Source organism: Marmota marmota, unplaced genomic scaffold (genome assembly GCF_001458135.2).
Source record: "Marmota marmota marmota unplaced genomic scaffold, marMar, whole genome shotgun sequence".
Taxonomy (NCBI): domain Eukaryota; kingdom Metazoa; phylum Chordata; class Mammalia; order Rodentia; family Sciuridae; genus Marmota; species Marmota marmota.
Genome location: NW_025999842.1, coordinates 25,076,828 through 25,099,114, shown reverse-complemented (window position 1 = coordinate 25,099,114; position 22,287 = coordinate 25,076,828). Strand labels below are relative to the sequence as shown.

Genomic DNA, 22,287 nt, shown 5'->3' with positions numbered 1-22,287 from the left:
GATATCTTGGAGCCCAGGATCTGGGGCTGAGGTGCTCTGATTGGCCCGCAAAGATCAGACACCCCTCTCTGACTCCAAAGTATCAGAAAGAAATAGATTTCTTTTGGCCACATTCCATGATCTTCAGTGTATATTGTTTTTCCTATTTTCCAAGTATTCTTATTTTCCTTTGGACTTCCTCATTGATAACAGGATCATTCAAGAAAGGATGTGGATGTGTTTACTTTCTTCATGATCCATATGTAATTGAAGTTTGGGTTTGGATTTAAGGTGCAAATAGCCACTTTTCTTACCAGGTTTCTGCTCAGTAGAGTCTCTGAGATAAATGGGATTAAAATTTTAGCTTTGATTTGGATTTCCTGGTAATGACTAGTATTGAAAACAAAGCTTTATCCTGGGGTTAAAATGAGCATCTCTGTTTCCATTGTCCATGGTTGATAATAACTAGCCCCAGTAAGGGAACAAGTTGGGAATGGGCTGAGAATGTAGAAAGAGCCCTCACTGGCCTTCTAGAAGGCCCCACCTGGCCTGTTGACCTTGTGTAGCTTAGCAGCTCCCTATTATGAGTTCTCCTTACCCGAGAGCAGGTGGTCCTAAAGGAGATGGGGTTGTCACTTTAAAGGACAAGTCAAAAGGATCTGGGCTCTCATGAATTGAATTAGATGTTTCTCCTCAGGAATGAGTGGGGGGTTTGTGGGCCAGGAAGAGAAAGGCACCTCACTTAGTTGAGGTTCATGGCAGTGAGGTCACAAGTGGCCTGAACAAGCTTTTCTTCTTGGGGTTTAAGGTTTTTGTTTATGTTCAGTGAGTACTGGAAAAGAGAACACTTTTTTTTGGAAGAGAGGGGGTAGAGATTCCTCATATTACCCTTGGAAAGCACCTTTTCCCAATCTTCTGTAGTCTCAATTTATAGATGTGTTTCCTGGAAAGCAGAAGTATCTCTTTCTCTGTTTGGCACAACCAACTTCCAGTCTTCTAGGTAACCCCTGTCTTCTTGGGCCTTAGTCCTCAGCTTTGGGTGAGCTTTGCCACTTCTTGCTATATGGGGATCCCTGCCCATGGAGAGTTGCTTCTAAATTTTGCTGAAGTGAGGGGGATTCAAGAGTGCTGCCCCCTGGCCTCCTGGACACTCAGCCCGTCACCTAGGCTGGGATTCTTGCCAGGCTTTGCTGGGACACCAGCCACTTTGTCCAGAGCTCCTAATTCTTTAACTAGGTCCTCTGTATATCATTCTCATCCCCGGGTGTCTGCAGGGGATTGATTCCAGGACCACTCCTGGATACCAAAGCCCCGGATGCTCAAGTCCCTCATATGAAATGGTGTAATATTTGCATATAACCTACATATATTCTCCTGTATACTTTAAATTGTCTCTAGGTTGATTATATACATAATACAGTGCTGCATCCATAGTTATTATACTGTATTGTTTCAGGAAAAGTGACAAGGGAAAAAAAGTTCATACATGTTTAGTAAGGAAACCATTTTCCCCCCAAAATACTTTTAATTCACAGTTGGTCAAATCTAGTGTGGGTGCAGAGTGCCAACTATACATGTAGCAGAAACTCCTCAAAGTTCACGGGGTGTAGATTATACCATGCCTGGTTTTTGTTGGTAGTTGGAAAGGGGAGGTTGACACTTGAAAAGCAGGTCTCCCCACAGAAGTCCCTCCTGGTCACCTTGACCAGGCGGACCACACCACCCCCTGCCAACTCAACCCTCCTGGAGGTAGTTTCCCCTGCCTCTGTTCTCTTGCTCTCTCATAGCATTTATCTTTATCCGTAATTCATCTTGTTAATCACCATGTGGCATATCACATTGTTTTGTATAAATATTTAGTTAATGAGTCACTGTGAGCATCATGTTTATTCATTTACGTAAGAATTGTAAAAGAATAGGATGGTTTTATGTTTTTTCATGACCTGTATTATTTGTTTATCTATCTATCTATTTTGGTGGCTTCCTAGGTATTGAACCCAGGACCTAGCACATACAAGACAAATGCTCTACTACCAAGCTACACCACCAGCTTGTTTTTTTATTTATACTTCTGCTTAGAAAGGCAATTAGAATGTATGTATTTAGATGTGGAGCAATCTGTAAGTGAGCCTACTTACGTCTGTATTGCCTAAGTGTGTATATATATATGTGTGTGTCTACATATATGTATTCAATTAATAAGAAAAAAATTCTTATGTTTATATACAGTGTGCAACACATTGTTTTGCCCTATGTATACATTGTGGAATGGCTAAATCAAGATATTTGCCATATACTATGCCTCACATGCTTATCATTTTTGTGGCAAGAACACTTTAAAGTCAACTCTAAGCAGTTTTCAGGTGTACAGTGTATTGTCATTAGCTGTAGTCACCATAATGTACAGTAGATGGCTTGAACTTACATCTAATTGAAATTCCGTGTCCTTGGACCAGCATCTCCCCAGTAACTTCATCCCAACCTCTGGTTACTACCATTTTACTTTTTCTGTGATCTTAACCCTTCTAGATTCCACATGTAAGTGAAATCATGAGGTATTTGTTGTTCTGTGCCTGGCTTATCTCATCAGACTTGAGTATTTCGTGTGTTAAAGTGCAGTGCTTGTGGGGACAACTTGAAGACATTCTTTTTAAAGGCAGGAGGAGTAAAGGAATCTCCAACTCCCAGACTCACCCACCCTCTGCCAGGGAGCTTGCTTCTCCTGCCCCTTTAAATTGTGATAGGCCCATTTAACATGATTTCCACCCTTGTAACAAATTTTTATGTGCACAATACAGTATTAACTATGTGCACAATGTTGTACAGCAGATTTCTAGAATTGAAAACTGGTTTTTTAAATTATTTTTAATTTGTTCATCTTTACAGGGTATATTATGGCTATTCAATACCTGTATACAATGTGATCATCAAATCAGGGATAATAGGCATTTCCATCTCTTCTAACCATTAGTCATTTTTATGTGCTGGGAATTTTGTGCTCATCTAGTCATTGTGAAATATATCATAGATTGTTTTGCCCCCAAATAGGAAGAACTGAAGGAGAACCAGTTGTGATTCCTTCACTCTGTGTTTTTGGTGTCCTTTATTGACCTTCTTTCTCTTCCCTTTCCAATTTACCTTTCCCTGTCTCTAGTGACCACTGTTCAGTTTTCTTCTTTCACAATTTCTTCAAGCAAGTGAGAAAAAATATTTGCCTTTCTGTGCTTGACTTGTTTCACTTAACATAACGACCTCCAATTCTATCCATGTTGCTGCTAATGACAGGGTTTCATGTATTTTTATGACTGAATAATATTCTAGTGTGTAAGTATCCATTCACCCACTGAAGATTATATAGTGATTCTGTATTTTGACTGTTGTGACTAGTGCTGCAGTAAACATGGGCATGCAAATCTCTCTTTTGTGTGATTTCATCCCTTTTGGATATATACCCAGTAGTGGAATTGCTGGATCATATGGTAGTTCTACTTTTAGTTTTTTGAGGAACTTCCATACTGTTATCCGTAATAGCTATATTGATTTTGCTTGGTTTTTAAGCCTTACAATAGTCAAATGAGATATGAATAGGATTTCTTAGTTTTGAGCAGTTACTCTTTGCTAGGAAAATGTGTTCCAGTTAGTCTCAATTATAAAATCTAAAATGTTAGTCCCCTTTAGAAGCTCAGCTCCATGCATCATAAATGGACTTTCATGTGTCAGTTATTATAATAAATCCTGATTTGTGACTGTGCATGATAAAACTCCTTGAAGACCAAAGATTCTGCATTTGCCTCACTGTGCTTCTTTATCACCATGTGATTCTTCCAGTATTTTTATTTCTTTTATCCTTATCCCTTTTGCCCAAATTTGTTCTAATTTTTAGACCAAGAAGCCACACAGATCAAGAATTAATATATACATAAATGACAAGGTATTTTCCTGATTAAAGTATTAGAAATATTAGACATTCTTTGAAACTCTAAATTTAGCAAAGCCTCTTTACAGAAAATGTGCCACCATCTTCATGAGAAAAATTTTTCCAAGTACGAAGATGTGTGTCATGATAGAACTTGAGACTTTTAGGAATTTGAACATTTTTTGGTTTTGTATCCAGATACTTGACTTGGAAGGGTACAGACTTTAAGTACCACTCTACTTAAAGCAGTAGATGAACATTTGTGGATGGGAGGCCACAAAATTGGATGTATTAATCTTAAAATTATGTAATAGCATTATTAAGCCTGGTATTGTGTTTTATGAAAATATTATATGAGAAAAGGCAGTGGATCTGCTTTTAGTTAAGCTGGATTCCGTAATAGTATTTGTGATTATACTGTGATGTCAAAAAAGCAAAGCAAAATAGACAAACCATTGAAGCACACAACTTTCCAAAGAAAATAGGAAAATGAACTGAGCATCCTATGACCTTTGCACCCGCCAAGGCCTAAGGGCAGCCTGAATGCAGTTCGCATTAGAGTGTTGTCCTCAAGATTCCCCAGAGGAAAAGGTGAGACCAGTCAAGACCATCAGCCTGGTGGGGTCTCAGTGTGGGAACCTACTTAGCGTTCAGACTACTTAGAACGTTCTGGAAAGCCTTTCTAGAAAGTAGACATCAAAACTGCAAACTGATGTGCACTGTGCACATTTTCTGTGTCCATTCCTATTACAATAGTTGTTCCTGCTCCTTCAAGAGGCCAACTGTTCTACTTGGCCTCTCACCTGGACTGTCCCAGTCTCATAATTGGCCTTCCTGTTTCCACTTTTTGTTCCCCAGCCCCAGTCTCTTCTTCATCCAATGCAAGCTAATCTTTTAAAAAGATAAACATGGTTTTCCTAAAAGTCTCCTTAACTAGCCATGGCTTTTTTGCACTTTTGTCAAAGATGGAAGCTTCTTATCTGGCTATAAGGTGCCGCATCCTCCACCCTCAGCCAGCGCCTCCTGTCTCCCTCCCTCCATGCCCCTGATCTCACTTTTCATACTTGCCAACCTCCTCCCCCTGCCAGGGACCCTACACCTGTGGTTTCACCTTTCTGGGGCACTCTGTCCCACCTTGCATTGCTACTCAATCTTAGTTCTCAGACCTCAATTCTAGAACCCACAGAAGGGCTTGTCTGCCCACCTGTTTAAGTAAGTGCCCGCCAAGATCTGCACAAAAGATTGGTTTGTCAGTTTCTAAACCATTGTGGATTGAGGTTGTAAAATATAACAAAGTGCTGCAACAATGTCACATTGCTACAAAGGTTCTCAGTACTCACCCTGGAATCTGTACTCATCTCATCATGAGCAGGCTGGTAGCCGACAGTTGAGGGACCAGCGCTGGGCTACACATGATGCTGTGAGTGGCAGTGTTGCCCCACTGATTCCCCTGCGTATATTCTCAGAATCAGCCACCCTCTGCAATCCTATGGCTTGGGTTTACTCTCCCAGTAGAATGCGAGCTCTCATGGCAAAGATCTTGCCTTGGATTCATCACCAACCTCCCTCCACAATGCCAAGATCAGCACTACACACCAAGGTCTTTTTAAAATTTTTTATTGGTGCATTATAATCATAAAAAAGTGGGACTCATTATTCCATATTCATGTATGCACATGATATAACAGTATAATTTGATCATTTTTGTTTCAAGTATTTCTCCTTTGCCTGTCCTCCTTTCTTCCCACCCCTCTTCTTCTACTAATCTCCCTTTGATTTTCATGAGGCACACCCCCCAATCTTTCTTTTCCTTTTTTTTCTCTAGCTTTTACATATGAGAGAAAATATATGGCCCTTGACTTTCTCAAATTCCATCTATTTTCCTACAAATAACATAATTTCATTCTTCTATATGACCAGATAAAACTCCACTGTGTATGTGTGTGTGTGTGTGTGTGTGTGTATCATATTTTCTTTATTCATTCCTCCATTGATAGATACCAAGGCTGGTTTCACAATTTGGCTATTGTGAATTGTGCTGCTGTAAACATGGGTATGCATGTATCACTGTAGTATGGTGACTTTAATTCTTTAGGATAAATACCAAGGAGTGATAGAGCTGAGTCATATGGTGGTTCCATGCCTAGTCTTTTGAGGAACCTCCAGACGATCTCCACAGTGGTTATAATAATTTACAGCCCCACCAACAGTGTGTTCCTTCCCCCCATCCCCCACCTCTTCTCTAGCATTTATTGTTTGTATTCTTCACGGCTGCCGTTCTAAATGGAGTGAGGTGAAATATTGGTATAGTTTTGATTTGCTTTTCCATAATTGCTAAAGGTGTTGAACATTTTTTTTTCATATTTTTATTGGCCATTTATATTTCTTTTGAGAAGCATATATTTAGTTCATTTGCCCATTTACTGGATTTTTTTTTGATGGTGAGTTTTTGAGTTCTTTGTATAATCTTCTGTCAGAAGAGTAGCTAGCAAAGATTTTCCTCCCATTCTGTAGGTTTTCTTTTCACATTCTTAATTGTTTTCCTTTGCTGTGAATAAAATTTTTAATTATATGCTATCCCATCTATTGAAGCTCAGTATTATTTTCTGAGCTTTCGGAAACCTATTGAGGAAGTAATAGCCCCTGCCTTTATGTTTGAATGTTGATCCAACATTTTCTTCTAGAAGTTGCAGTTTCTGGTTTAAGTCCTAGGTCTTTGCTCCATTTTGAGTTGACTTTTGTGCAGGGTGAAAGATAAGGGCCTAGTCTCCTTCTTCTACACATTGATAACCAGTTTTCCCAGCACCATGTGTTACAGAGGCTGTCTTTTCTACAATGTATGTTTTAGGTGCCTTTGTTTAGGATCCGCCAACTGTAGATATGCGGGTTTGTCCCATTGTCTTCTATTCTGTACCATTAGTCTATGTGCCTGTTTTTGTGCTAGTACCATGAAGGTTTTGTTACTATAGCTCTGTAGTATAACTTGAAGCCGGGTTTTGTGATGCCTCCATTGTTGCTTTTTTGGCTTTGAGTTGCTTTGGCTATTCTGGTCTTTTGTTTTTCCAAATGAATTTTAGGACCGTTTTTTTCTAATTTTTTGAAGCATGTAATTGGTATTTTGATGGGAATTGATTGAATTATATATTGCTTTTGGTAATATGGCCATTTTAACAATTTTAACCATATTCATTCTTTCTATCTATGAACATGGGAGAACTTTCCATCTTTCTTGTTTTCCAATTTCTTTCTTCAGTGTTCTTTGGTTTTCAGTGTAGATGTCTTTCACCTTCTTGGTTAGATTTATTCCTAGGTTTTATTTGTTTGTTTTTTGAGGCTATTATGAATGGGATTATTTTCCCTGATTTCTTTCTGAGCAGGTTCATTATTTGTATATAAAGAAGCTATTGATTTTTATATGTTGATTTTGTAACCGGCTACTTTGCTGAGTTTTTTTCTTAGCTCTAGCAGTCTTCAGGTGGAACTTTTTGAATCTTCTAAGTATAGGATCGTATCATCTGCAAATAGTGATGATTGGACTTCTTTCTTTCCTGTTTTTAGACCTTTTATTTTCTTCTCTTGCCTAATTGCTCTGTCTAGAATATCTAATACTATATTGAATAGGAGTGGTGACAGTGGACATTTTTATCTTGTTCCATATTTTAAAGGAAATACTTTCAGGTTTTCTCCATTCACTACGATGTTAACTTTGAGTTTGTCATATATGACCTTTATGATAAGATAAGTTCCTTCTATCCTTAGTTTCTTCATGCATGCTAGGTTTTAGTTAAGTCCACATGGATTCCCCAGCTCCCTGATCTGCTTGTCCTGCCCTGCCCTGCCCTGCCCAGCCCAGCCCAGCCCAGCCTAGCCTAGCCTAGCCTATCCCAAGTAGGAGGAAATCACAGGAGACCCAGGCTGCCCCTTTCTTCTCCCAGTGGATCTGCTTCATCCTCACATTCAACATCAGTCTCTGTTATTGTGACTGATATATAGCAATTCCAGCCTCAAAGATGTTGCTAACTCACTGCTTGACCTTGACCAGGGTCTTTTACACCACATGCTTCCATCTCCCTGTTTGTGAAGTAGGCATGATATTTCCTTCCACCGTAAAATGAGGTCATGCTCTTGGACACACTTCGTGATCTTCAAACTGCTACTGCCACTGTGTGGCTTCTCAGATATGCATCAGTTTTGTAACTAAAAGCAAAAGCTATTTTCTTCCTTCACACTCTTTTTAGTGAGATGTAGTGGGGTCAGCAAACTCTTTATATAAGGGCCACATAGTAAATATTTTAGGCATTGTAATCCACAAGGTAACAGTGGGTCTCTGTTGGTCCCTCTGCCCCCTGTTCTTTAAAAATATCTTAAAAATCTTTTTTAGTTCAAGGGCCTTAGGAAAATAGGCCAAGGCAGTTTGTCAAGTCTTCACAATAGACAGGTGAGAATATATTCTGTAGAACTCAACAAATTTTATTTTCTGCGTGATAAAAATTGTAACCCATAACAATTTTATTTTTCTTGAATTGGTCCTCTTGCAAAATTGTTGTTAATCACTATATTCGTGCTTTACATTCTTTCTTTTTTCAAGTGCATTGTGAACATTAATGAAATTTAGAATAGCTTCTCAGCACAAAATGATTCTTCAGCTTAGGGTTGGTGGTTTGGGTAGGGGAACCCAAAGCACTTAAAAGAGTTCAGATGGACCCTGAAAGCTTGATAATGTGTCCAGAAGTGGACTGGTAATAATAAATCTGTGCCATATAAATACATTCTTAATTGTTTCCTGAAGTTTTTCCCTAATGATTTACTTATGTATAGATGTCTGATGAAACTTTCTGTTGAATTTAGAGCTGACACAGTTATTCTTATTTCTTACCAACAGCCAGACATGAATTATTGTGTGGCCAAGTTTTTATAGTACCATAAATATTCTAACTGCTTAGTTATAAATAGGGTGTGCTTGGATACAACTGATCTTTTTTAAACAGCCCCTTTCCCTGCCTTTGCTGCCAAGATCTCCTGAATGCTTCAGACCATCTCTTACCCTTCTTATAAACCATTGTCCATATTCTTATTCAATGCCAATTTCCATTTCTTAAAAAATATTCTTTAGTTGCAAATTTTAACAAAGTTCTCTGGAGTTGATATGGTGGTAGGTCGTGAATAAATAGTAAGTCAAAAACAAAATCAGTGCAGTAGTGTCTGGATATCTCATTTTCTCTTTGATTTCTTCTGGGAGCGGCACCTGCTGAACAAGAACTTTGGCACTGTAAACAGATCACTTTCAAGCAGAGTATGTTTGTGGAGAGCATAGGTTGAGGAGCTAGTTCTGCTACTCCCTGCCTGTTTAATGTTAGGCAGTTTTTGAACACTTGGAGCCTCAGTTTTCTTTTCTGTAAAGTTGGCCTGATAAAAGAATCTTCTCTATAGGATTTTTGTGGTTTTAAATGAGTTAAGATTTGCTCTGTAAGCATTAGTTGGGTTAGTTCCATGTAAGAGTTTTTATTAAGGGAAAGACATGATTTTGCTGGTACATATTAATGGATAACGTTCCACATGGGAAATCTTAAATGTGATCAGCTTTGTCCATTTTGGTTTCTCCACAGGCCTTCGTGGAGGCCCAGAACAAGATCACTGTGCCCTTTCTGGAGCAGTGTCCCATCAGAGGTTTATACAAAGAGAGAATGACTGAACTGTACGACTATCCCAAGTATAGTTGCCACTTCAAGAAAGGAAAGCGGTATGTGGGATTGCTTTCATTTCATTTTCTATTTTTCAGTTGAATGCTTTCTTAAATTTTAAAATACAAGTTCTAAACAGCTTATCAGTTTATACAAATAATTTGATTATAATGGGAATTAATTTCTGTGCTTGAATATATGAATAATATATTTTTATTCTTTTAGGTTTGATCCAAATTTGTAAAGTAATGGTTAAGAAGTTTAAAGTTTAGTAGAGATATGTCCTATAAAGAACTAGATTATAGGAAATCATTGTTGTCCCGTGGCTAGTAGTTGATAAGATAGGATGATTTATAAACAGCAATAGAGATGTGTTTGCCTTTAAAATTAATTATCTTTGGCTTATACTGCTACTTGAGAACATTTTATTATTTGCATTTACCTTTCCAAGAATGATGAAATGGGTCAGGAAGTGGAGTCTGTGAGTTCAGCCCTCTTGTTCCTCTCTTTTAACACCTACTTAAATGTATTCTCTTGTTCTTTTTTTAAATCTCTTTGAAGCCACCATTACATATTTGCTTTAGGATTTCTTAGGCCCTTCCCCCACTTGCACAGAGATCTCTAAAGTAGAGCCTGCATGCCAGACCCTGCCTGCCACCTGTTTTTATGATAAAGTCTAATTGGAACACAGCCATGCCCATTTATTTATATATTGGCCACAGCTGCTTTCATAATATGTATGTCCCACAAAGCCTGAAATATATGCAGTTTTGCCCTTTATCAAACAAGTGCACTGGCCCCATACCTTAGCAGGCTAGCCAGGGAAGCAAACTAGAATTTTATTTTAGAAAATCTGCTTGCTTCTTCAATTAAAAGAAAAAGTTACCATTTTATTTTGAATATCAGTTTTAATTTTAGCAAATCAGTGTTTGTCTCTATATAGCTAATGTGCAGAATTACAATAAATTATTTGCATACAGAATGCAGTTCAAGTCATAAGTTCTAGGTATAGGGAATTGGTAGGCCTTTTCACACTTGGGGCCTTCATGTCCCTGTCGAGGCCAATTGAAGTTGTACCTTTCTATGTTTGGGATTTTGTTTGAAGTTTTACTTTTTTGCTTATGTGTTTAGCTGGGGCATTTTTATTGTATGGAGTTAAACTAAATAAAGACCGTCTCTGTCCCTAGGTATTTTTATTTTTATAATACAGGTTTGCAGAACCAACGAGTATTATACGTGCAAGATTCTTTAGAGGGTGAGGCCAGAGTGTTTCTTGATCCCAACATACTGTCTGACGATGGCACAGTGGCTCTCCGAGGTGAGTGGTACACCAGACCTTCAGGAGGGCCTAAGTTTTACTCACAGATCTGAAGTTAGTGCAGTGTCTTCACCTCTGAAATGCCAGGCAGGGTCTGAACCATATTGTAGAGCAGATGCACACACAATATTAGGAATGCTAACTTTTGAACAATATATTTAGAACACATGAATAGTCACATTCATCTTTCTCACTCTGGTGGCATGAAGCGGAACTGGAGAATAATAATTCCCACTGGACCCAAATTAGCTTCTGGGATCTTGAAGTATCAATATTATTTCCTATAACATCCCTCAGGCCTATCTGTGATTAGAGAAACTTATATCCTCTTTTATAAGAAATTTAAGCTGTATAAAGAATGTTCCAACTATAAAAGGAAACCAGAAAAGGATATTACCAAATCGGTTTCCTTGGGGGAGAATAATCAGAGATTTAAAGCCTAGTTAACTTCCAGTATGTTAGAATTAAAAGTAAAAAAAAAAAGTACAAACAGCCTTGTAGAAATTGGATTGCTGGATGCCCTGTCCTCTAACAATACAGGTATCTAAGTTGGCTCAGCATTTCCCTTAGAGTTCCATCTGTTCTATGGATAAAGCAGAGTTACAAGTTTGGCTCTCTAGAATTGAGAACAGTGACGGGGTTGCTCCGTAGTGCTGTGTTCCTTCCCCAGAATAGTCTTAAGTATGTAAAAATGGATCTTTATTGAATCAGTATTGAAAGACACCAGCACCTTGATAAAAAAATGTTCCATAAATCTAAGTCTGTAGTATTAATGAATTCAGTACACTGGTTCTGTTGCCATAATGTACTTTGTATAGGAATTGCTTAGTTTCCACCAAGATATATCTTACAATCTATATATGATGAGTAAGGACTTCATTGTTATAACAGAGGCTTGCCTCTTGTCCTGTTGATGCATTCCAGCGGCTTCTTTATGGAATATTTGCCACATACAAGGCCCTGATGGGTGAGAAGGTGAATTAGGAACAAGACCTGGCCTCAGTTGATGAGTTTTCTCAGAGTGGTATTATAGGGAAGTGACACTATGAATAAACATGTCAAGCTTTTTTTTTTAGTATATGATTTTTTTAGACATATATTTTAAATCAAAATGTGTTTTAAAAATTTTTCCTGAACATTTTCTAATTATGTAGAAATAATCCAAACACTACAGTGTTCTGTTCTGTACAATGAAAGGCGAATATCTTTCTTCTCCCTCATTACCTTTCAGACTCTTATTTTGCATTTACATATATATTGTAGATGCTATATAGGACTCACAAGTATTAATAAGTAGGTTTCATGAAATTTTAAACTAATCTCCTATTAAAATTCTGTGCAGAAGAGTAGAAAACCTCTGGTAATAGTTGAGCTTCTTACAGTTTTCAATCCCCAGTAAAATTTAGCAAACTTCCTAAGAGGAAATCTCTGGAGTTGGAGTCTCTAATAGTAGATGTGGTATCAAATGCTGTACATACCTCATAATTGTAAAAGATGACATAAAACATGTAAATATTTGTTCAGAAACATTCCACAGTGGTAAGAATATTCTGTCTTCAGAGTCCTAAAGACTGGACGTGACACAACTGTGTTGCTTTTTGGTCACTTTTGAAATGTGTATGTAATGAGCATTTATTGCAAACCCTCAAGCTCTACTTACCTGGGCCTATGATGTCGGATAGTGTGGCCAACAATCCTTGGGTGTCAGTAATGCTCTGAAAATGAGGTTGTAAAGAGGGATTTCAGATAGTCTGGAGTCTGTCCCCAAAATGACTTAATAGCTACAATTTAATTCTATTATGTGGTTTGTGTCATAATTCAGTCATTACTCTAAAAGCAGTTTTCTTTTCCCCTTATTCTCTTTAGCATATGAATAAAATATGCTAGAAGTCTCAGATGAGCTCTGCTTTTAACTGAACTGCCTATCAAATTATAAAAATTTCAAAATGGAAGCAACTTCCTGGGCATGTAATCCTATGCTTCCTTTTACCAGTGAAGAAACTAAGACCTAGAGAGGTTAGGGACCTTGTCCAGGGTCATAAGGGTGATTCCTGTAAGACCTGGGCTGAACCCTAGGGTTGCTCACTATTAGCCTTCCTGATTATTCTGCTGCCATTTTCTACTTCTGTGTTAATGGCCAACAGCTTTGTCGGTCAGCATGGAAGATAGCATGCAAGGCTAGGAGTTGTGTCCCATTTCACCATCTGATTGGTTCTGTGTCCCATAGGTTATGCCTTCAGTGAAGATGGTGAATATTTTGCCTATGGTCTGAGTGCCAGTGGCTCAGACTGGGTAACGATCAAGTTCATGAAAGTCGATGGTGCCAAAGAACTTCCTGATGTGCTTGAAAGAGTCAAGTTCAGCTGTATGGCCTGGACCCACGATGGGAAGGGAATGTTCTACAACTCATACCCTCAACAGGATGGAAAGAGTGATGGTATGTAAAGACTTCAGTGAAGCACATATTTCCCCAAAAGGAGGTGTGACTTCCCAAGACTGAAAAAGAAGCTAAACTCTACCTAGAGGTTATTTAGGCTAAAGCCAGGTTTTCTCAAAGGGCATTGTGTCAGTTGGCTTTGCTATGTAACAGACCACATCAAAACTTATTCTTAGTTTAGAATAATAGCCTTTTTTTTTTTTCCTTCTGATCCCTGGGTTGACCAGGCAGTTCTGGGCTTAGTTGAGAGCTGCCATGTGTGTGGCCAGCTGCAAGTCGGTTGTCTGATCTTGGCTTGGCTCTCACATGTCTGGGGTCTGGCCTAGGACTACTGGGCTATCTCAGCTTGGATCTGTGTGGTCTCATCTGCTAGTAGACTGGCCCAGGCTTGTTCACTTGGTGACTCAGGAGTGGATTCCAAGAGGGAGAGCTGGAAGGCACAAGCCTTTTGATGCCTAGACTTGTCACTCTAATTTCTCTGCATTCTGTTAGCCAGAGTGTCATAAGGCCATCCCTTTTCAAAGGGTGAGGAAATAGGTTCAGAAATTGGGGCCATCATGCCCCTAATATGGGTCCTTCTTAGTTGTGTTATGTCTGCCAGGGATTACTGGAGAAGATGGATGTTTTAACACCACCACTCTATTGGATGACGCTCAGTTAATTGTAAAACCCGATGCTGCAGTAATCTCATCTCTCTGGTCAGCAGTTACAGTCACCTGTTGATTGTATTTTGGTTTCCTCTTTCCTCCTTCCTGGTCATACTTTTATTGTTTTCTTTGGTTGCACAAAGATCCTATTGTATTCCTTCTTTCCCCTTCACAATACCTTTATTTTATTTGTTTATTTTTATAAGGTGCTGAGGATCCAACTCAGTGTCTTGAACATGTAAGGCTGGCACTGTACCACTGAGCTACAACCCAGCCCCTTTCCCCTTCACTCTTAATCTCCCCAGACAGGACACATCCCTGGGTCTTACTGGTATAAGCCATCAGCATCATCTACGTTATGCTACCCACATTTCCACATGGTATATTGCAGTCTCTTCTTATCTTCATGGTCGTACAGCTGATTTGTACAATCTATTAAAGTTTAGGAGGTTGGGTACAGGGGCTCAATGACTTGCTGGAGAACTTGGGAAGACAGGACAGAGTATGCTGCTCTGGGGCTTTCTTCTATATGTGACTCCTTTATCGTGACTTGCTGTATCTTTGTCATCTTTAGATATGCTTGATTTCTTTTCTGTTTTCCCATCCAGTTGAATTGAGAATAAGGTTACAATGCTTTTCTTCTCCTTTGGCCGCTTTTAGCTTTTGCTGCCTTTTGATGAGGCTACTACTGTAAGACCTTTTCCTTAACTCACCAATGAACTACAAGAAGAGCTAAGAGTAGGCTTTTTGTTCAAGAATGTTGGCTAAAGAAAGACATCTGTGCCCTGTGCTGAATTAGCTGCCTATGTTAAGAGTGCTCCAGAGTTAGACAGTGTTGGTTATTTCCAAGCTCTGGGAGACAAAAAATAAGAAAAGCACAATTGGCTGAGTTTTATTAAAGTACAGTGTTATTAAGTTAACTTCTGAGAAGCATGAAAGTTGTTATTTCTCTTCAGCCTTAAGTGGCAAAAATAATAATAATTAGTAAATGTGATTGACTTAAGAAAGCCAACATCATCTCCCAGCTGTAATTTTTCTGCCCTCTTATTGAGAGGGTCTGTGTAGCCTCTGAGACTATAATGGGGCCTTGTGAATTAAGCTAAGCAATTCATGTTGTGCTTCTTAACAGGGTTCCTGGAAAACTATGAATATCTCCAAAGTGCCATAAATATTTTTTATATTATATCTTTTTTCTTTCATTGCTCTGATAACTTGTTGTTTTCATAATGAAAAACTAAAGTTCAGTCTTATAACTATCTCTAAAATCAGCAGTACTACTTTTAGGTGGATGTGCAACTAGGTATTTATTTTTTAATAAACTTGAATTCATAACAAAATTAGAGGAAGAAACAGATTTCCCCCATACCTACTGCCTGTCCATATACACGCATAGCCTTTCCCATTATTAGCATTCTCCATTAGTGTGGTACATTTGTTATAAATGATGAATCTATATTGACACAGCATTATCACCTAAATGGTGATAATGATACATTAGCTTACATTAGGGTGTGCTCTTATTGTGTGTTCTGTGGGTTTGGACATAATGCCATGTATTTAGCATTATAGTATCATACAGAGTATTTTCACTACCATAAAAAGATTCTGGGGACTGGAGTCGTGGCTCAGTGGTAGAGTGCTTGCCTAGCATGCATGAGGCTGTGGGTTTGATTCTCAGTACCACATAAAAATAAATAAATAAAGGTATTGTTTCTACCTACAACTAAAAAAATATTTTAAATTATTGGTCCACCTATTCTACATGTACCACAGTGTATTCATTTACCTACACAAGGATAGTTTAGTTGATTCCAGGTTTTGACAGTTATGCATAAAATTGCTGTAAAAATTGTGGATAAGTTTTTGTGTAGACATACAATTTGTTCCTTTGGTAAAATATTAAGGGGCACCGTTGCTGCATCATGTGGTAAGTGTACGTGTACTTTTATAAGAAACCTCTCAAACTCTTCCAAAGAGTGGCTGCACCATTTTGCATTCCCACCAGCCAAGAATGAGAGTTCCTGTGGCTTTATATCTTCACCACTATTTGGTGTTATCCATGTCCTGGATTTTGGCTGTTCTCATAGGTGTGTAATAGTTCTTTTGATATAATTTGCATCTCCCTGATCATGTACTGTGTGGAGCATATTTTCATATGCTTCTTTGCCATCTGTATATCTTCTTTGGTGAAGTGTCTATTAAAGTCTTTGTCCCAGTATTTGATCAGGTTGTTTATTTTCTTATTTTTGAGTATTAGTTCTTTCTGTATTTTGAACAATAGTTCTATATCAGATAGGTGTTTCAAACATTTTTCCCAGACTGTGACTTGTCTCTTCATTCTTTTGATAATATCCTTTGCCAAGCATAACTTTTCAATTTTAATGAATTCTAGTTTATCAATTATTTATCTCATGGATTATGCTTTTGTTGTATCTAAAAAGTTATCACCAAATCCATGTTCATGTAGATTTTCTCCTATTTTCTTTTGGGAGTTTTATTGTAGTAGTATAGTGTGTTTTACATTTATGTCTGTGATTTAATTTTTTGTGAAAGGTGTAAAGTCTCTGTTTAGATTCTTTCTTTTCCTCTCCTACACCTCCCTCTCTCAACATGTGATGCCCCACCATTTCAGCTGCCTTTGTTGAAATGATTGTTCGCTCCATTGTATTTTCTTAGTTCCTTTGTGTGGGTCTTTTTCTGGAGTTCATTTGTGTTCCATTGATCTGTGTATTTATTCTTTCTACTGATATCACATTGTCTTGATGACTGTAGCTTTAAATAGCATGTCTTGAAGTCAATTTGTATCAGTCCTCCAACTTTGTTCTTTACCTTTAATAATGTGTGGCTATTCTGAGTCTTTTTTGCCTGTTCATATCAACTTTAAAATGAGTTTGTCCAAATCCACAAAACACCTTGCTGAGATTTTGGTTGGGATCATAGTGAATCTATATGTCAAGTTGGAAGGAATAATGACATCTTGACATTATTGAGTCTTGGGCTCTTTCTCCATTTACTCTTTTATTTTCATCAAGTTTTACAGTGTTCCTCATACAGATCTTGTACATATTTTGTTAGATATATACCTTTCTTTCTTTCATTTGATTAGGTACTAATGTAAGTAGTATTGTGTTTGTAATTTCAAACTCTTCTAGTTCATTGCTAGTGTCTGAAAGCAGTTGACTTTTGTTCATCAATCCTGCAACCAGACAGTTAACATTTTAAATGTTTTTAGCATTATATAACATAGGTGGAACTGATTTTCTTAAAATTGCCAACTGCACTTCAGTATACATTTTTAACTCCTCAGGCACAGAAACATCCACCAATCTCCACCAGAAGCTCTGCTACCATGTCCTGGGGACTGATCAGTCAGAAGACATCTTGTGTGCTGAGTTTCCTGAGGAGCCTAAGTGGATGGGAGGAGCTGAGGTAGTGTACAGCTATGAAATTTTTACCTTCAAAAATCATGTGTCATGGGTGGTATATTGTTATGCAGTGATCTTTATGGGTGGTAAAAGTCCTTTGAGTCAATATTCTTTTTTTATTTTTTAGTATTTTTTTAGTTGTCAATGGACCTTTATTTTATCTATTTATATGTGGTACCGAGGATTGAACCCAGGGCCTTGCACGTGCTAGGCAAGTGCTCTACCACTGAGCCATAAGTCCAGCCCTGAGTCAATATTCTTTTTAAAAAATATTGATATTCAAATTGATTCTTAATGACAAAGGTGATAAACCTTTTAACATCAATCTCAGTGTAAAAATCTGAATACTAAAAGTAGTACACACACAAATATAAAAGACGATAATGTAAAGTAAAACATAAGCAGTTCAAAACTCAGAATTCTATTCAGGGTGAGCAAAGTAACCTAAAATTTTTCTTTACACACACACAAGTGAGAATGTGCATGTGTGAGACAGAGAGGTGTCTTCCTTTTTTACACAACTGTGCTCTTTCCATGCATTTTGTTTACACATTAGAATTAGCATCTTGTAGACACTTTCCCATCTGTAAATGTTCATGCATTCCTTAGGAATCTTCTCAGTAACCAACCTCCAATGAAGTGATGTGTCCTGAACTTACTGTCCCAGGTTGTATTCTGTAATCTTGAGAGTCAGCCGTGAAGAAACTTGGGGTGCTAAGAGGAAGAATCTAGCTCTTGCTAGTTTATGTCTGGGTACCAAGAAATATTTGTTGTTAAAGAGAAAATTTCCAAGTGTCTTAATATGGGTGGGGGGACTTATTTTCTCATTCTTAGTAGGAATGAGTGATCCAATACAAACTTTTTAGCTCATGGATGCACTTACCTCTTCTCTGAAAGACAATTAGAACTTTGCTAGGAAAGAGACATTTAAACTTTTTATTTCTGGGGTTTAAATGGTTTTGATTCATTGAGAGGCAGAATGAGAATTGGTGATATTCTACCCATGTGTGTTAATACACTACATATCCAGTTGTCCTTTTCTTTATTTATTTTGTTTTTTCTAGACCAAGGGTCAGTAAACTATTGCCCTCAGGCCAGATTTGGCCTGGTGTCTGTTTTTGTAAAGAAAGTTTTATTGGAGCCCATCCACCCACACTCATCGGACTTGGGAATTTGCCACAGAAGGCCTGTGATCCACAGGGAGAAAAATATTTACCATCTGGATCTTCAAGAAAGGGTTTTCCATATTTTACTAGAATATGTTAAAAATGAATTTGTAGGACTTATATTTTATTTTCTTCAAATGCACTTCTTTTTTTTGTGTGCTTTTTCTTCCATCTGTCTCCTCACCAACTTTCCTGGCTGTAGACACTAATGTCACTGTTCATACCTATTTGCTTTTAGTGGCTTTCCTGATATCGAGGATCTAGTAGATTGTTTCTACTAAGTTTTGTCCTTCCTCCAGCTTCTCTTCAATTTAAGGACTTAAGCTTTCTGCTTAATGCAGATCATAGATGTTTATTTATAAAAGTAATACACATTTTTACCTTTGAGTGAAAATGCAATTAGGGAGATAAGTGTGCCACTAAAAAAATTAAAATATGAAGTCCTGTATTTTTACCTTTTTTGAGAGTGGTGTTAATGAGGAAAACTTAAAATAGCTCATTTTAATGATCAAATTTTATTGCCTCTGGATTCTTCATAAAATCAAAGAGATAAAAATAAAATCAAACTCAAGTAAAATTTTTAAGCTTCAAAGCTAATAATTTCATTGCAGCAGAACTTTGGTTGATAGAGTAATGTGAGTATTGAAAATAAGTGCCAGAATATCGATATATTATAGCACATAAATCTAAAAGAAAGCAAATACAGCATACCGTATACCCCTCTAGCTACTTGAGTCATCTTACTAGCACTTGATGGAAGCAGCTACTTTTACATGACTTTTTTTTCAATTATAGTAAAAATACATAACATAAAATGTATCATTTCAAAGTGTCCAATGTAGTGGCATTAGAAACATTCTCACTGCTATGTGGTCATCACCATCATCTGTCAACAAAATATTTTCCATCATGAAAAACTGAAACTCTGTACCCATCATACAAAAATTACTCCCCTTTCCTTCACCCCCGACTACCTATCAGCCACCGTTCTACCTTCTGTCTCTTTGCGTTGGACTATTCTAGACACTTCCATATCCTTTTATAACTGGCTTACTTCACTTAGCATCATGTCCTCAAGGTTCATGCATGTGTAGCACATGTCAGAATTTCCTTCCCCCTTTTCTTTGGCTGAATAGTATTCCATGGTATACCATGTGTTGTTTTTCCCTTCATCCTGGGACACTTGGGTTGCTTCCCTAGTCTTATTGCAAGGCTACTTTGGGCAGCTAGTGCTTACAAATAGGAGATGTGTCATATAGGCATTTAAGGTACATATATTCAATTCTGTTAGCCAGATGATAAAAAGAAAAGCAGATTTAAATAATTCAGATGATTCTTCTGCTGTTCATTTAATAGATGTATACACAATGTAACGTGTCTGATATAATTTCGACCACAACATTGGGAAGGAAGTGATTGTTCCATGCATAGACAAGATAAAATACAAACTAAGGCATTACCTTGCAAGTTCATTGCTGGATATATTAGATTCCAGAGTATCTGTATCTTTAACCACCATGCACCTTGCCTCGCTGGACAGAAGCAAAGAGGTCACACAAAAATAGTAATGATTATTTAAAGAGTACTAGTAAGTGAAGGATGCATCTGTTCTGTGTAGAAGTAATAAATGAAATAAATAAATGGACATACAGACTGAGTCCAAGGAATTTTAACTTGGATCAAGGCCCTAATTAGTGAATTATGTGGAAGACGTCTATAAGAAAACTAATGAGCTCAATATGAGGTGCCCCCTAAAGCTCATGTGTGAGACAATACAAGAATGTTCACAGGGAAATGATTAAATTACGAGAGCTTTAACCTAATCAGTGGATTATGCTGAGATGGATTAACTGGATAGTAACTATAGGCAGGTAGGATGTAGCTAGAGGAAGGAGGTTCCTGGAGGCATTTATTTTGTCCTTAATGAGCAGAGCCCTTTCCGCTCTCTTGTTGCCATGTGCTGAGCTCCTTCCTCCACCATGCCCTTCTGCCATGATGTTCCACCTCACTTCAGGCTCAGAGTTTTGAGGTTGGCTATGGAAACCAAGAGCCAAAATAAACTCATCCTTCTCTACTTTGTTCTTGTTGGGTATTTAGTCACAGTGATAAAAACCCTGACTAAAACACTTAATAATTGGGTATGGGTAGACTCCCCTTAAGCCATATTCCAACTATTTGGGGGGTCTTGCTATGACCATGTCAGTCTACCAGTTTCCAGGTGAGGCATATCTGGCATTCTAGGTGACTGAAGCTTCCTGGTCTAGCCATGTATGATCATTCTGATCAAAGTGAAGTATCTTGTCACATAGAGGAGCACTCTGTCATTAAAACATGAGTTCTATAGCTCTGTAGGGATAAAGGCTTCAGAAGTCTCAGGCCCACCCTAAATTGATGGTTCAGTTGCAAATCTTTTACCCAGAAAAATCCATATTATGAAAAAGGTACTAAAGTGGATGTTTCTTGTGCCTTTCAAAGTATTGTGCTAAAATCAGGAGAGTCCAAGCAGCTGGTGTGTTATAGAACCGTGTGGGCCAGAAGCACCCATGGCTGGAATACACATTAGAAGTCAAACCTGGGCTTTATTTAGTGACCTGCTGTTATGGTTTGGATATGAGGTGTCCTCCAAAAGCTCCTGTGTTAATGCAGGAATGTTCAGAGGTAAAGTGTTTGGACTGTGAGAGCTGTGACCTCATCAGTCCATTCTAGTTTGAAGGGACTAACTGGGTGGCAACTGTGGGTAGGTCAAGTGTGGCTGGAGGAGGTGGGTCACTGAAGGCCTGCCTTGGAAAGGTTCATCCTCCTGCAACCCCCTCTTCCCCTGCTCTGCTTCTGGATCCCACCATGAGACAAGCAACTTTCCTTTGCTGGGCTTTTGTCCTTAATGTGCTCCCTCACCTTGGGCCAGAGCAATGGAATCAGCCATCTGTGGACTGAGACATCTGAACATGTTAGCCCCAAACAAACTTTTCCTCCTTTAAGTTGTTCTTGTCATGTGTTTGGTCGTAGCAACACAAAGCTCACTAACATATCCGTCAGATCTTAGGGCAATGTGGTAGTCTTCTTTATAATAACCACTCCCAAAGGCATGTGCTGCAGTGTTGCTTTTATTTCTAAAGTATTTGCCATGGAACCAAAGAGCCACAGTTACAGTGCTAGAGAGGTACTGAAACAAACCAGGCGGTTTTTATTCTAGTGCCACCTGTGTGGCCTCAGGAGAGTCCCTTCATCTGTCCATGTCTCTTTTCTTGGTTTCCTCCAGGGCTTTTTCAGCTCTGAAAGTGTGTGGAAGGAGGATTTGTCACAGTTTCTCATAGATTCCTGAAGCGGGCTTCTGGCTGAGAACATAGCTGCTGGGTGTGAGAAGTGGAGCGTGCAGAGCTGGGTTTGTGGGTTTGGGTGGAGGGATGCTGTGGAGAGGGCAGGAGCTGCACGTGTGTCAGTCTTTCTGGCTGGCTGACAGCCGCAATCTGAGTTCACTGAGAACTTCCCTTCATATCTCCATGCGGGTGCCGTGATGACTCATTTTCCTGCCCTCACAGATGCCTTCTCTGCCTTCCTTAGAGGACAGGTCTTTCTTGCCTTGGGCAGGGAGAATTCAGTGATTTTCTGTCAGAAACGATTGTTGCTTTCCAACATGCTGCCTTTGGGGGCACATCTACCCCCACACCAAAAGATTTTCTTCCTTCTGGGAGAATCCAGAGCTTCTGGATACTTTTTT

General features: G+C 38.5%; 1 protein-coding gene across 1 annotated transcript in view; it reads left to right on the top strand.

The window, feature by feature from the left end:
- Positions 1-22,287, top strand: part of LOC107154125 (prolyl endopeptidase) — a 112,040-nt gene that overhangs the window by 16,491 nt on the left and 73,262 nt on the right. The window contains exons 3-6 of the mRNA XM_015499715.2: positions 9,502-9,635; positions 10,764-10,894; positions 13,122-13,331; positions 17,286-17,407. Coding sequence (XP_015355201.1) covers positions 9,502-9,635; positions 10,764-10,894; positions 13,122-13,331; positions 17,286-17,407 — 597 coding nt within the window. The remainder of the gene's footprint in view (positions 1-9,501; positions 9,636-10,763; positions 10,895-13,121; positions 13,332-17,285; positions 17,408-22,287) is intronic.